At 40.5% G+C, this 16,893-nt stretch overlaps 1 protein-coding gene across 1 annotated transcript; it reads right to left on the bottom strand.

Moving 5' to 3' along the window:
- Positions 1–5,346: 5,346 nt before the first annotated feature.
- On the bottom strand, positions 5,347–11,525 carry edn3b (endothelin 3b). Its single transcript, XM_026155079.2, has 4 exons — positions 11,163–11,525; positions 10,830–11,034; positions 7,708–7,860; positions 5,347–5,928 (listed from the first exon to the last, which is right to left on the bottom strand). The coding sequence occupies exons 1-4, from the start codon at positions 11,230–11,232 to the stop codon at positions 5,874–5,876; spliced, it is 483 nt and encodes a 160-aa protein (XP_026010864.1). The 5' UTR covers positions 11,233–11,525; the 3' UTR covers positions 5,347–5,873.
- Between the last annotated feature and the right edge of the window lie 5,368 nt (positions 11,526–16,893).

Raw genomic sequence — 16,893 nt, 5'->3', positions numbered from 1 at the left:
TTTTGTGAAGATATTTGTCCTTGTTCTAGATTAATAACACATTGCTCAGTTTTAATATTTTAATAGGGAAATGACTGCTTATAGGCCATGAATCTCTCTGTCCCCCAACTGGCCAGATGTTGTTTAAAGGAGCTTAAATGTACACTCAAAGATAGAAAAAGGGTAAATAAAAAGTATTTAAATGCTTTGGGTTGTTGGTTTTTGTTCTTTGTATTTTAACTTCTGATTTCCGCAGTGCAAATAAATTGCAGGTACTGGTTGTCTGCAGCATGGTAATGTTCCCCTTGTCTTTCAAGTTGAAACACAAACCTTTGTTGTAAAGGCCTGACTGACTTTGTTCCCCAGTGTTATGTATGTATTTACCATCCATAATGTACAGTTGCATGTTATGGAACAAGATTAAAGTTCACAGTTCACATTAGCAAAAAAGTGCGCGACAAAAGGTCAGACACACAGAAAATGTTGGCTGTTAGTACTCAGTGGTCTTTAAAACAACTGGAGAATCACAATCGATTTTTTTTTTTTAATATAGAAATTAAAGTTAAGTTGCGGCGTTGAGGTGTTGGCTGCACCATGTCTCTACAGAAAAGCTTCATTGGACCTTAGCAAAAATCCACTGAACAAAACATATTCCTGCACTTGGTGTTTTAATATTGGTGATGACGAGGGCGATTAAAATCTCCCACAGCTGTCCTTTTAGCTTAGGATCTGGTGACTGCAAAAGCCAAAGGTTATTTCATATGAATTTTTATATGCATACATATATATAGTTAGGTAACTGCTTTTAATTGCATGCCACATGTATTATTATATTATTATCATTTAATTTTATGTCTTGTACATTTTTTTTTATTATTTTATTTATGATTAACAACAAAACTAAACTGGCACATAGCAATAACATTAGATTCACAATTTTATCTTCTGCTTTTAATTCATTTTCACAGGATGAATTCAATCAATGTTTAGATATTTTAAAGGGGTCAAACAAAAAACATACAAATACTTGATGAAAGTTTAAAACTCTGAGTTAAATTTCAGGTGGCACATAAGAACTTTGTAAGCGCTGAGCTTTGTACCGGTTTACAGAGATGACTTACAATCTTTAGAACCCCAATACCTTATAAGTATCATTTGGAATACAGTGTGACTCATAAACATGCCAGGAGGCCTTTATGTCAGGCATGATTCAGTAGACCACTTCATCATAAATCAAGGAATTGATTCCAAATGTTTCACACTTTGGCTTCAACCTCTTTTATGCTGGCTTCATCTTAGAGTGATTTTTCAGATCTAGAAACATCAGGTTGAGGTTTAAGTGGAACGCAAAAAACTTTAAAAAAGAAATAAATAAAAGAAATAAAGAAATAAAGCCCCCTCAGTGTGAAGTATCAAGAAAGAATGTAGTTTTAAACTTGCTCTGGAAAGTAGAGAAGCATTTCGTCATTTTTTAAAATATTATACGTGCTTTTTTTAATTACACAAATACATTCAGATACTTCCTTTGTTACACGTTGCTAGGACTGGGTTGAACACCCTTTTTGCCTTCAGAACTGCTTTCATTCTTCATGGCATAGATTCAACAAGGTGCTGGAAACGTTCCTCAGAGATTTTGGCCCATGTTAAAATGATAGCATCACACAGTGGGTGCAGATCTGTTGGCTGTACATCCATGATGCCAGTCTCTCATTCCAACATATCCCATAGATGCTCTGTTGGACTGAGCTATGTGTGAGACTGTGGGGGTCATTTGGGTACAGTGAAAGGGATGAACATGGTCAACAACAAGCTCACTAGGCTTGGCATTTAAACAATGCTCAGTTGGTACTAAGGAGTTCAAAGTATGCCAAAAAAAGATCCATGCTTTCATGTTGTTTACACCAAATTCTGACCCTACCATCTGAATGTTGCACCTTTAAGTGAGACTCATCAGGCCAGGCAATGTTTGTCCAAGGTTTTTCAGTCCAATTTCGATGATCCCATTTGAATTGTGGCTCAGTTTCCCAATCTTAGCTGACAGAAATGGCACCTGGTGCCATTCTGCTGCTGTAGCCCATCTGCTTTAACTTTCCTTGTATTGTGTTGTGCTCTTCTGCATACCTTGTAACAAGTGTTGATTTGAGTTACTGTTGCCTTTTTTACAGCTTAACACAGTCTGGTTATTCTCCTTTGACCTCTGGCATTAATAATTCATTTTTCAGCAGCAGTTGAAATACTCTGATATACCGATGTTGGCATCCAAATGGTGCCTGCTCATAACATTATTACTATTATAATAATAATAATAAATATGCTGTCGTCTCATGAACAATGAAATAACAGCATTTTAAAAAGCTGGTTATTATTTAATCAAAGCATAAAAGACTTTAATGCATATTCACATCACAATACATTACATTTTGTTTACAAACAACTGTAAAATGACAACAAATATCATGTTCGATGTGGAAGGTGGGCTCCATTAGACTCAGTTAGTGTGCATTTGAGCAACATAATATCATAATTATCATATCATATTTGATAAGATGCCGTACTTTTCTACATGTAACTGAATCAGAATAGGTGAAGCAATATTGACGTGCGTTTTGTGAAGCATTTCTTTTTTCTTTTCTTTCCTTAATGAGCTTCTGTATGTTGTTTACATGATCAAAATAAATTGAACATAAACAAACAATAAATGTAATTAAACATCCTGATGATTTTATCATATCTGGATAATCTGTTGTGAAAGGAGCAATCTTTATTATCAGTGATTAGGACCGGTAAGTTCACTCTACGACACACCGGGCTCATTTATTTAATGAGCCAGAACACAAACAGCAAACTGTAAACCACACAGGGGCCCTGGACCTGCTGTTGAATAGTTAGGATGTCTGCTCGGAAATATTTCCCATGGTATACTGTGGGAATAAGACCTTGCTCACTGTAGGTTTACACTGAGGCTCCAGGGTAGGCTTATTTAGGGTGGACTTAGAGTGACATTCCAAGACGATAGGTGGTATTAGTGTTTCAGAGGGTCCATATGACCTCAGTCTGTCTACAAGGGAAAGGTGTTGTGTGATAGAAATTTCACACAAAATAATGCCTTAATGGATAAAATGTAAAACAAAAATGTAAAAACAACAACAACAGCAAAAAGTGACCATGGTCGCGATTTTTAAAAATATGTTATCACAAGGCAAATTATCTCACAATCTCAGGATAGCCAACATGTTTTCTTATAATGAAAAGACATTTTCCTCCTGTTCTTGAGAAAACAAAGACTCAAATTAATTAGAAAATTATCTCGTGATCACATGGAGAAATATTTTCTTTTGCATAGATTACAAGGACATTATCCTATTATCTGGATAACTTTGTTATTTCAAGATATCAAGATTGAAAGAAAGCGTCACAAACCACAGCTTATATCAGCTTCTCACAGTATCTGCTGAAAAACTTTGTAACTCCTGGTATTCGCTTTATTTATTGCTCATCTTTTTTTTAGCACAAGGGAAAAAAGCAGGTAATGAAACTTGTATAATTAATAATATCAAGTTTTAGATTTTAAATGTATTAAATACTGTACAATGGTGGACTGGCTTAGAGAGATAAAATATTTGTATACATGTGGCGGCAGTTCCCATCTCACAATCTGAGCATGAGTTGGGCTACAGCGTAGATATCATAAATTCAACTCAGCACATGTGATCGCTACGAGTGAGTAATTTTTGGTGAAAAGAGTTAAAGCACTGTGATTGACCTTGTGCAGACAATAAACAGACAATAAACCCTGAGGCTACTCAGCTGTGCTGTTCTCAGTACTTCCCCACATCAAACCACTTTTCTAGACCAGAGAAGCTCCATTTCTGATAAAAGAATTTCACTTCACCGGGTCTGGGTACTTATTGTACATTTACGCAGTCTGAGGCAGTTGTATGTGTGTAATGAAGTATTTGTATGGTGTGAGGACCAAATACACAGAAAGAGAATTTAAAGAAAAAGCAGGATTTACATAATGGTGAAAAAGAAGTGCGAAATTTTGTCACACCATATAAAAAGGTTCACTTATATAACTGAAAGGATTTACATGTAAATGACTCTGTTTACTGCTCCTCATATCTCCTGAAATCTTGTCCAAAGATTAAGAGTCACACCTGTTTTAATAAAAAGCGTACAACAAGTAAATAGCATGAAAATAGTCACTATTACTGGCTAACAGATTATATAAAGTTACCAGTCTTACAGGAAGAAAAGTTATTTCATCTCTATAATAAACCACTGTTACTGCCAGTGTTAATGATGTTTTGTCATACTGTTAAAGGAAATCCTGGCTCCCACCTCTATTTCGAGTAAGCTTCTTTTTTATTGACCTGCTATGTTTAACGGTTGATTAAGGAATGGGAATACGAGCTTTTAAATGTAAATACAATTCACACACACTCACACACTGTACATACAACACAAAGTGAGGAGATTTTTGAAAGTCTATGTGTAATTTGGAAAATGTACGCATAGCTTTGACTCTGTGCATCCAATATGTTACATATCATATGCTTGCTTTCAACACTGGATTCTTTAACAAAACTAAACTATAAAACTATAGACACGGTCTTGTTCTCCTCACATTAAAAAGTAGCTCTTTAAGTGTAACAATACTACTTTTTTCCCCACAATCAATATTATCACATTGCTTAATGTTCACGGCCTCTCATCCTTTTTCTTATCTTTCTTGCACACAGATGCCAATTGTGACAAGTTTAATTTAGGAGCTGCATTCCTGAACCTGTGACTACACATGAAATATGTGAAAAACACTGTAATGCTAGTTTAAGCTCGAGGGCCTAATATAAGTCAGTTATTAGAGCTTCCTCATTTTAAACTCCATAAATTAAGCAACAGACACTAACATTTACTCCTGTAATTTTCCTGTTTGATTTTCTAGAGCAGTCTGCGTAATCTGACTTGGCTTTAGTTTATACTAACCGCAGTTTTTCTGCTGTGAGAATATTTTTGTTACTTTTACTCTAAATTCTGAAAGGTGCAAACATTTTAGAGAATAAATAAGCAAAGTTTACTTGCTCAGAATCTGTTAGAGGACACTGAATAAATGTATTTATTGCTCAGCTGACGGTTAATGATATAATAAGATGCATCGCATAGTTGTTTTTTACATGAATCCTAGCTATACACCATAAAGCAGTTCACTGGCTCTGAAGTTGCTATTAATCTGAGTTTGCTGTGGAACTGAGATGAAAGCTTGATGAACATCAATAATGGTTTTAACAAATAATATAATTAAATGCCCTCCATACAGGCTACATAATATTATAAACCAAAACTCAGTAATATGCCTCATAACACAAGTGGTATTCTCCATTGTGGAATGGTGTTTTAATGGCAAAGTATCAGGCAAAACATCAAAATATCATGGCTTCACCCTGCTTTACATAGCTCCTCCTGGCGCTTTTCCCTCTACAGCATTTTTGCAAAAATGCCTCCGTCTTCCTATATACATTGATATGATCTCATTATTTTTAAAGACTGAGTCAAAGGCAGTTCATAAAACTACATATGAACGCAAAGGGTGGGTCTAAACGAGCTTTGCATAACAAAAGGTCACCAGCTAGTATGCTGTGGTTAAAGTTCTCCTCATGAGGCTCTCAGATGGGATCGAAAGGGGATAGGCTCCGCGGTCTGTATCACATTTGCTGAAGTTTCTGAGTTCTTGAAACCAACTTGCTCCAAGAGTTATGATGCTGAGGAATGTCGGCAGTGTTAAACTCCAAAGTTCTTTCCCTGTGCGTACCTGGGAAGGCAAAGTGCCAAACGGAAAGAAATGAAGGGTCCATTCACCCAAGGAGAAGAGAAGAAGATGGAGGTGCATCAAACTGTCATCCAAGTCCAGGAATTTTATGACGACTTCGGGTTGGGAGGATCTGTATGGAGCTTTGAAGAGAACATATCAGACTAAATTAGTAATACTGAAGAAGCAAATATTGCAATTCAGTGCTGCAGATCCATAAAGTTAGGAGACTCAAAAGAGACTGTGTCATTGTGGCTTCACTTCATGGTCCCCAGTGTGGGATTATACAGTAATACAAATTGCCCTTATTTAGACAAATGTGCTGTATCCAGAAGCACACAGTACAGTAAAATCAGATACTTGACAGATTTATTCACCAACCTCTTTCTTCCCATTTTAAACAAATGCCCAATTTACTAAAAATATACTACAAGTTTCTGCTTAAAATAAGTAGGAAGAGTCAAACACTTGTGTATATGTTTTGTGTCTATTTTATAAATTAGCACACTGTCCATTGATCACAGCATATTTAAACACCAGGAATCTATTCAAGCTACAGTTTGTTAGAGAAAAGTGCTTGCTCTGGATTTGTGGTGGCCCACTACAATCCTAATTTAGATTTGTAAATGTCACAGCATTTTCCTTTCAGTATGAGAACCTCCCTCATGCTTGAAAGTTAACTTTTGACTGTCCAGGCTTGTCAAACTGAAGGAAATTTCAGCTCCCTAACAATTACAGGCAGTTCCAAGAAGCAGCTGATAGCACTTGTTTGTGCAGCCTACGAAACTTATGAACAGCTATTACCCTGCACTTATGTGGCGATTTAAAGTGCTGCATGCTGCTGAAGTTCAGGCTTTTCGCCCAGTGATTTATCATGGGATGTTTTCCGCACAGCTATTGAACAAACTGCTATTCATCAGAGCTGACTTGAAATTGTGTTAGCTGGTCTTGAATCATCAGCAGGAGAAAATCGATTTCTATCACTACGTAAAAAACAAACGTAAGGTAAGCCCAAAATAAATTAAATGTCAATGACGAACCACTGGAAGAAAAAGTTACCTATTCTGTCTGATAACAGGCTAGACGATGTGCCTATCAGTTATATTTATAAGAAAAAAAGTACCAGTCACACCACTGCTCTAGAGAAACCATCCATCTATTTTCTTCCATCTAATTCAGGGTTGAGAGGGGGGCTGGAGCCTGGAGGGGGCTGGAGGTGTCATAGCTTGAGAGGCGGGGTACACCTGGACACGTCGCCAATCTCTAACACAGAGAGACTGACAACTACTCACATTCACATCTAGGATCAATTTCGAATTCCCAGTTAACCTAACTCCAATAATTGCACGTCGGAGAACCCATAGACCCGGGGAGAACATGCAAACTCCACACAGAAAGGCCCCAGTCAGAGGGTGGAGTTAAGCCCAGGGTCTTTTTGCTGTGAGGCAACTGTGCTAACCACCTTGCCAACATGCTAGAAGATGTCCACCTAGAAGAACCTAACTCAATACTGGTTTTCTTGTTAGGTAGTGCAAGCCATTGCTGAAAACATATTTTACACGAAGCGAAAAGTCTGGGTGTTTTTCTCAAACTGTGTCCATGTGAGAATAGCACAGCTGTCCAAAGCAACTGTGCGGACATATTTTTTGTCCTGTGGGCTCTAAAGGCAGCACCGTACAGATAAACCAGAGTAATTCAAGTGCAGGATCTGGCTTGTCAGAAAGTAGAACTGCTGACAATGTCAACATTTCTGTCTGGGCATTTTCTGAAGTTCATGTTAAATTTATTATAAGCCTCTTGTCAGCACAAGGTTTACTTCTGTCACTCTTTAGGCTCATTTATGGATGCAATCAAAATTCACAAAAGTAGAGAGAGAAAAAGGATTGTCTCAATATCATTTTTACAGAAATAATCAGACTGACCTTGACAGACAAAAATCACGACACTCCGGGTCTGCATCGGTCACAACACAACGGCAGCGCGGTGTCTCTGCCCCCTCGTGTTGGGACGGCTGAACACCACGTCGTTTTCGCTGACGTCCTCTGTAGTTCGACATTCCGTACGGCACAGTGCGCCTTAGAAGGACAGAGAGAGGCCTTTTTTCAGCATTTAGCAACAGATGAGCAAAACAAAGCAAAAATAATAAATGGAGCAGATACATCAGGACCTTCACACTGTCAGTGCTCAAACCCTACGCAGAAAAAAAATTGTTTTAAGTTTTAATTATTCATTTTAAAGCAATTTTTAAACAACTACATTTTTATGTTCTCCAGTGAACCAGGGAACATTTGTTCTTTTGACAATGGAAAATGCAGCCAGAAAGGTCAGTGAAACTGAATAAAAAACAAACCTGACATATGACTTCGATATATCACATAATGTCAGCATCCATCACCATATTGTCTATTCTGGCCCTAATCCTCGCATCTGGATAACATTTAGATTCCAAGTGCCAGGTAGGCATCACTTCTTTTCTTTCTCTTTCCACTCATCTCTTTTCAACCATGTGTGATTGATTCTGTGAAAAATAAGGATCTATATAGAGGCCTTTATATCTTTAGGACCTACGAGGTTCTGGGGAAGGGGGGGGGGGGGGGGGTCTGCTGACAATGTCAACATTTTATTGTCTGGGCATTTCTGTATGACAAATAAAAGATTCGTTGAATTGACAGATAAAAGCCTTACTTTTGTAGATTTGACAGATTATGTCAGACTGCCTGCTGCTTATAACTGACTGAGTACCTACAGTGTTGCTGGCATCTTGCTGGGCTGCCTTTACTGTGTCTTTTTCCACTGGAACTTCAGCCTGTGTAATTAACTTCAGGGTGAAATGCATTTGAACCTAATACCTGTTCAATCTAAAGTCGGGGCTGTGAGTCAGAGATCACGCTCAATGTAGCGAAATGCTGTTGTCAGCTGGGGCAGTTATTCCAAAGTGAAGAAGGGATTTGAGGAAAGCTTTACTTTAAACACTCTTACAATGTGTAGGATCTTTTTGATCAAACTTGTACACACAAATACTTCAAAGTTAGTCTTGTAAGCAAGAACAAAAGGATGGAACATTTGGGATTTCTCCTCTAACTAAGGGTTTGCTATGTTTTTGTTTCAAAAGCATCGAATCCTTTTGGGAATCTTCTGTTTCAGTGCAGTGCTCCAACCATGTAAGAACAAGTTTTCAACACGCACATAATGCACCTAATACTTGCTGCAATAGAGTTACTGGTATTATTTTCACCTTTGTGTGTGTGCGTGTCCATGTAAATATGTGTGTAAGGACACACCCACTATAGGAGAAACTGACATAACAAAAAGGTTTTAGAACTTTGGCAGGTGTTTGGGCATCTGCCTTTACCTTACTTTACAGATCTTTAGCTGAACTCAAACTGCAAGTGGCAGCCACAAGTTAGATGATGAGTCCTATAGCTGGAAATAAAAAGCCAGCTAACTAACTGAGAAGAATATTTATCTGTAAGACTTCAGCCAAAGAGGATTTGTGACTAGATTGGTTTGACTGTTTGTCCGTTCCTGAGCAGGATTATTTAAAAGTTATAAAAAGTTATGAAAATCTTACTAAATGTGGTGCTTGGCCTAACTTAAAAGGAAATCTGAATTTGATGTGCAGAATTTGATACTGTTGCGAGATCAGACACTTTACACCAGTGGTTCCCAAACTTTTTTTGTAGTTGTTTTTTTGTCCTGTGTAATAATATTCAACATTGCTATCAATACATTTTTCAAAAAATGCCTCTCTGTGCAAAATGGGTTTAAAAACATGAACAACTGTGGGATACTGTTTGTCCATGATTTGAACCGAGGGAACAAATCGTGGCAGGTACGGCCTGATATTATTTGTATCCCACTGTAACTTTACTGTATAAAGAGCCAAAATGTCAGGAGTAGGTATTTATTACAACAAGTGTTTGTGAACTAAAAATCAAGAATGTGGGATACTGTTTGTCCGTGATTTGAAGAGCCCAGCGCATGCTCTCGAGGCAGGGAAAACCAATTCTGCAGGGGAGACCTACCTTGGCACTTGTGCAGGTGAAACCAAAGAGAAGATATGCTTCACCATATTTTCTAGTCTTTGGCTTAGAATGAAGTTGGTTTGGAAACATATTCAGCGATGCTTCATCTCCTGCTTTGCGTTTGTGTGGGCGCCCCGTACTAGCAGTGTCCAAGCGTTGTTTTGTTGTTTCCCTTTTCATGCCGCGCTCCCCCTGCAATGGCTCTGCGCCCCCCCTAGGGGGCGGGCCCCACACTTAGGGAAGGTCTGCTTTACACCATGTCTTCACGTCAGATTTTTTCAACAAAAAAAAAAATCTGAAACTAAACCAAATCCTTGGTAGACGTATAGCATCTTAGACTGCCCCTTTTTGTATTTGTAGTTGAGATGTTTGCTGCTGACAGCAAACATCAACTCGACTCCTTTTTTTCTCCTGCCATAACTTTGACAACTTGTCTAAGAAACACCCCTTATCAAGTGTTTTTCACCAGTTAATAACAATAGTAAAGGCTATAGCTATATAAAGCTAAATACATAACTTAATTAACATAGAATCAAATAATCATTAAAGATGTAACAATACTTACTTAATTGTTCCCACATAATCTGTTACTACCCAATCCTAAATATATCTGTCAAACCATTTCAGCCAGCGCAATGAAGAAATCTGTCATTGCATTTTATCAATAGACAGACTTAGGCTATGACTCATGGCGTGCACGGAAAACACAATAAATGCACTAACTTTGGTAAATAATATCCTCCACCTGCCTGATTCCAAACTCTTGCAGGAACACTGGCAATCTGTTGGGCCTGCCATCACTTGAATCTGGTGCCTCGGGGTGGGTAACTGGGTGTAACTGCAATGTGTGGTGCCTCTAGTGCACGGCTCCTATTTCAGTTGCAAAAAAAGCCACGTGCCAATCTTCGTCTGAAAGACTAAATTGCTACTTCTTATAACTCCTGACAAACGAGGAGACGTTGTGCAACCTCTGGGATTCTTGCACAAAAGCGGATTGAACTTAATAAAGCGTGCCTTACTCGGGGGTGTTGATCCAGATGATATCCAAGTGGCAGTAGTAGACGCACTCTTTATCCTTGTAGGAATAGCAGGTGCAGCGCTTTTGTCTGGACTTTGCTTCTGTTGTCTCAGACAGCTGTGAGTCAGCGGAACCCCGGGAGCCAGACACCTTTGAGTCCAATTGGACCATGGCGCGGGACGCCAAGATACCGTTATTAGAAGCAGCTATGTTTAAAAAAACAAAACAATAAAAAATAATAGTAAACAGCTAAATCAGAAGTTCTTCATAAATAAAAAAGGTACTGAGTGCATTCATAAACAACCTTAAAAAATAAATATACCTTATTGCCTACCTTGCAAGACAATAACTGCCAGTATCTTGAAAAGCACGACTCTTGCGAGGATGGACAGCATCTTTGCCATGTCTCAATATATTCCACAAAATAAAGCAAACGCCTGACGAGGAAGCAAATTAATCTCCAACCATCATCGATCCATTAACTTTGGCGCGTGTCCGTGTGCAGTTCATGTGGTCCGCAGATGAAAAAACAAGTGTCGGATGACGTCGTCTTTCATTCTAATGACTTCATCCCGTAAATCCTGCACCTGCAATTTTTACACTGAGGTGAAGGGAACGTGTTTATTCTAATCCAAGCTTCAGACTGCCGCAGTCGCAAAACAAGTGCGGTCTTTGGAGCGAGGCGAGGAACAAACCCTTGAAGTCGCTTTGCCTTCTAAGACATGCGGGACTTCGGAGGGTACACGCCCACACCTCTCCTAGCACCCACCCTCTGTCAGATGCAGCAGCAGTGTATGTATTTACATATATGCCTATTCATACTTATTTATTTAATGCTTTTACTCGTTTTTACTGGACACCTTTATGAATAAATCAATGAATGAATATTAATACTCTTGAATAGTAATGCTCTTATAACCCATAAAAAGGTATTGCTCAGTGATGGATAAAAGAGACAAACGTGGTCTTGATAGTGAAATAAGTCCTTCAGCTGCACTAATCAGTGCTGTCCTGTTGCCACCCACTGACTGGCGCATATTATCCATAAGTTGAGGGTATGAACTCAACACACAGAGACCGCACCCCAACTAGGAGACTGAAGCCAGGAGCTTTCTTGGTGTGCTGCCCAGAACCACTTATCACTTTTTGCTATTTTCAAGTTTATAGTACAGCTGATTTAAACAAACCCACTTCTAGGCCATCTTGGTGTTGCTGCCACACAGGAAGTGTATTTCCCCCTTGATAGGCCTTTTAATTTTATGGGTAGAGCTTGTTACTAAGTCAGCTGTAAACACTTTTTTAATATATAAATATCATTAAAGTCAGTGTTTTAATTCATTCAAGCCTATTTATGATTTCATTTTAGTGTATTTAACGTGTGTGTGGTTAGCATTGTCACCTCACAACTAGAAGATCATGGGCTCAAATCCACCTGCCACCCAAGGATTGAGTTCCTATGTTCTAAGTTGTTTCTGACTTTCTCCCACAGTCCAAAGACACACATGTTAAGTTGACTGACAATTCTAAATTGTCCGTAGATGTGAGCGTGAAGGATTGTCTGTCTTTCAGTGTTTACACTGCAATAGACTGGAGACCTGTGTAGGTTGCAATTTTTTTTTACACAGCTTTCCTTCTGTGCATTTTTGCAAAAAAGGAGTTACAGTAAAAAGATTTGCCTTTGAATGTAGCAATTTCCTCTCAACTTCCAGACCAGATAAAAGGTTTATGCTAGAGTTGCTGGTGTTTGGCGTGCAAATAAAGTAAACTTAGCAGTTTGCAAACGACCTGGGACCCCATACAAAACTGGATCAGTTACGTGGCCACCACCTATCAAGAACACAAGCCAGAATGAAGAGACTTGGAAGAGACAGCCAAAGCAACAAAGGTGTTTTACACAGGAATGTTGTTGACTGATCCAATTAATCATCAGAACTTGTCTGGTGATGAATGTAAGACAAACATATCAAGCATTTAGTGACTGATTTACAACCAAATCGAAAATATCAGTCATATTTCAGTGAGAGCCAGTTCCAGCCCAGCTCTGAACAATGAGGGAGGAATAAGTTACATTTCTAAGTCATGAAGTAGTAATAGACACATGGAACTAACACTGAAAATTCAAGCAGCAGCATAAATCATTAAATGGCGCTGGTGAGGTCGGCTGCCGTGCTGGATGCTCTGCCCTAACTTCTCCACTTTTTGCAGTTTTTCGTCACTTTTTGCTATATCTGCGATAATCTTGCATGGGCATCATGCAAAACACACAAATCCGCTACAGTAGAGACACTTTGGTTTCTATTGGTCTGCAGTACACGAACATTTCACCATGTTTAACTCCGGACCCAACCTGGCCAAAGGAGATCCTGAGAGAGAACAAAGGACACGACCCTAAGCGACGGCCTCAAGGTAAAAGAGCCGGCTTCAGGAACAGGCCACGGGCTCGCGCACACCGCGCACCCATGCCCAGTATCCTGCTAGCCAATGTTCAATCCATCGAGAACAAGCTTGATGACCTCAGAGCCAGAATCAAGTTCCAGAGAGACATTCGGGACTGCAACCTCCTCTGCTTCACCGAGACTTGGCTGAACCCAGCGATACCAGACCACGCCGTGCAGCCGACGGGGTTCTTTTCGGTTTACCGCATGGACAGGACAATGGAGTCGGGGAAGAAAAGAGGTGGTGGAGTGTGTTTGATGGTGAACAACAGATGGTGCGACAGCACAAACATCTCCCCACTCACACGCTCTTGCTCGCCCAATCTGGAGCTTTTGATCGTTAAGTGTCGCCCTTTCTATCTCCCTCGGGAATTCACTGCGGTCATTGCCTGCACTGTTTACATTCCGCCTCACGCGGACTCGGACACTGCCTTATGTGAGCTACATGAGGCTCTCACACATCAACAAACACTTCACCGAGATGCCGCACTCATTGTTATGGGAGATTTTAACAGAGTGAATCTCAAACGGACATTTCACAACCTTCACCAGCACATCAACTGCCCCACCTGGGGCACGAGGACATTAGACCACTGCTACACCCCGTTCAAGAACTGTTACAAGGCTCAACCCCTGCCGGCATTTGGAAAATCGGACCATTCCGCCATCTTCCTCATACCTGCTTACAAACAAAGGCTAAAGCAGCAACCACCAATCAGGAGGGAGGTCGCTCGCTGGACGGACCAATCGGTGGCCGCGCTGCAGGACGCACTGGATGACGCAGACTGGGACATGTTTCGGCGCAGCTCTGATGACATCAACATGTTTACAGAAGCGGTTGTGGGATTTATCGGGAAACTAGCGGACGACACAGCAGAAAGAACTATCATCCGAACGTTTCCCAACCAGAAGCCGTGGGTGGATAAAAACATCCGCGACGCTCTGAGATCACGCACCGCTGCCTACAATGAAGGGCTCGTCTCCGGTAATATGGACCTATACAAGGCTGCGTCCTACAACGTGCACAGCGCGGTCCGAAAGGCAAAGCGGGAAAAACTAGAGTCACAGCTACGACAGTGCGACTCTAGGAGCCTGTGGAAAGGACTGCGGACTATAACGGACTATAAACGACCAGCTTCTTCAATGATGAATGCCGATGCTTCACTGGCTGATGAGCTGAACACGTTTTATGCTCGCTTCGACGCCGCAGCAATTAAAACAACAAACGGCTGCGCGCGCTCGGAGTGCACCAGTGAAGAAAATGCATTCGTCATCACAGAGCATGCCGTGAGGAACACCTTCAGGAGGGTGAACACCAGGAAGGCAGCAGGACCAGATGCAATCCCTGGCCGGGTCCTTAGAGCCTGCGCTGATCAACTAGCACCGGTGTTCACGGAGATCTTCAACCTCTCCCTGGCCCAAGCTGTGGTTCCCACGTGCTTCAAACGGTCCATTATTGTCCCTGTTCCAAAGAAACAACAGCCCCCTTGCCACAATGACTACCGTCCAGTAGCACTGACTTCAATTGTGATGAAGTGTTTTGAAAGACTGATGAGAGATCACATCACTTCTTCACTTCCTCCCACCATCGACTCACTTCAGTTTGCTTACCGGACTAATCGTTCCACAGACGATGCCATATCTCACCTGCTCCACACATCCCTGAGTCACCTGGACACTGGCAGAGGGAATTATGTTAGGATGCTGTTCGTGGACTACAGTTCAGCATTCAACACAATAATTCCCTCTAAGCTTTTCACCAAGTTGACGGATCTAGGACTCAGCTCATCACTGTGTCAGTGGATCCTCAACTTCCTCACAGACAGACCCCAATCAGTGAGGGTAGGAAAACAAGTCTCCCCCTCCATCTCACTCAGCACTGGAGTGCCTCAGGGCTGTGTTTTAAGCCCCCTGCTGTACTCACTGTACACTTATGACTGTGTAGCCACATCCGACACCACCTCCATTGTCAAGTTTGCTGACGACACTGCTGTTGTGGGCCTGATCTCCGACAACATCGAGACGGCCTACCTGGAGGAGATTAGGAACCTGGAGACCTGGTGCCAGGAGAATAACCTCCTCCTAAACATCAGCAAGACTAAGGAGCTGATCGTGGACTTCACTACAAAGCAGGCGAGGAATTACAAACCCCTCATTAGGGCTGGGCCATATTATACCGTTCACGGTAATACCGGTATAATGTTAGGCAACGATAGGAAAATGAAATATCGCGATAGAATGGGAGTAAAACGCGCATGCGCAGTGCCTTTGTTTTCATACGCACATGGCCGATTGTTGGTTTGTAAAAATGGTGCAACTTCCGTGATGTGGAACTGGTTTGGTGTTTGTCCGTCAGATACACAACAAAGCACATTTTTTTGCAGAACATGCAAGCGGCCGTTGTTATTGTCGTATTTGTCGGACTAAGATGCTCTTAAATCTGGGAGTAATCTGGGTCCCAAACTCCGTATATTTGACTTCAGGTCAAACAACACTGCAGCATCACTGAGAGTTGAAAACTGTCTAAATTCTTTGATCTTTAATAAAACGATCAGCATTGCTGCTTTACCAGGTGTAACTATAAAGTTTAACTTCCAGGCATCCATGAAAACAAAAGTTATTACATTTAACGGAGTTAGAAGTTAGCAGGAAGTTAGCGGAAGTTAGCTCGCTAGTTTCGCTAGTTACCTAAGCATGATATAGCATGTTCTGACTGAGAGATTTCTGAAAAAATTCAAACGTACAGCTCTGCTATCACTTCCAACATAAATGAAGACAGGAAACTAAACAGCAGTGACGTTTGTAGGGTTACTGAAGTTGGGCTAGCTGGTATATAATGATGTGCTACGTGATCGCTAGCGACACAGCTATGTTAGCATAACATAAACAGTGAAGCTGGAGGACGAACACTAACACTTTTCCACTTATAAAAGTTAACGTGAAGGTTCCTCATGGTTAGAGACAAATGCAATCGCATGGCAGGATGCTGTAAACGGACCAAACTTCAGTCAGGAGAACAACTGAGATAATCCATCCACAATACGAGGTTAGTCATTAATATACTGCAACAACATGGGAATAGAGCAGCTGCCAGAGAATTCAACATTAATGAATCAATGGTACAGAAGTGGAGGAAGCAAGAAGAATGAGTTTAATAAAGTTTGATTTATCTGACTGCTTTGTTTCGCTTAATGTGCCTTATAATCCCGTGCACCTTATGGTCCGAAAAATGCGTACTGCACACTGCAGTTTAATGTTGCAAAGCACCTCTTTTTAACTTCAGTGGATATTATACATGGTTATGCTCAGGATATGTCAGCCCATTTCTACTGGAAATGCCTTTGGGTTAAACTTTCAGCAAGGAATTTGCATTTGCACTGTTACATTTTTATAAAGCTTTAATGTACATAAAAACCAGCTTCTTGTTTACGTGAAAATAAATGGAAGGTTGTCTTTTTGCGCTAGTAATGTTGTGGAGTTGTATTTTGTCTCGCATCAATTATATCGTCAGTTATATCGTTATCGCAAATTTTCAAATATATATTGTGATAAATATTTTTGGCCATATCGCCCTGCTCTACCCCTCATCATCAGTGGCACGCCAGTGGAGAGAGTGGACAGTTTCCGATA

The sequence above is a fragment of the Astatotilapia calliptera genome, chromosome 20 (assembly GCF_964374335.1).
Source record: "Astatotilapia calliptera chromosome 20, fAstCal68.1, whole genome shotgun sequence".
Taxonomy (NCBI): domain Eukaryota; kingdom Metazoa; phylum Chordata; class Actinopteri; order Cichliformes; family Cichlidae; genus Astatotilapia; species Astatotilapia calliptera.
Note: the sequence above shows the minus strand (reverse complement) of the source record. Positions and strands in the feature narration are given on the sequence as shown.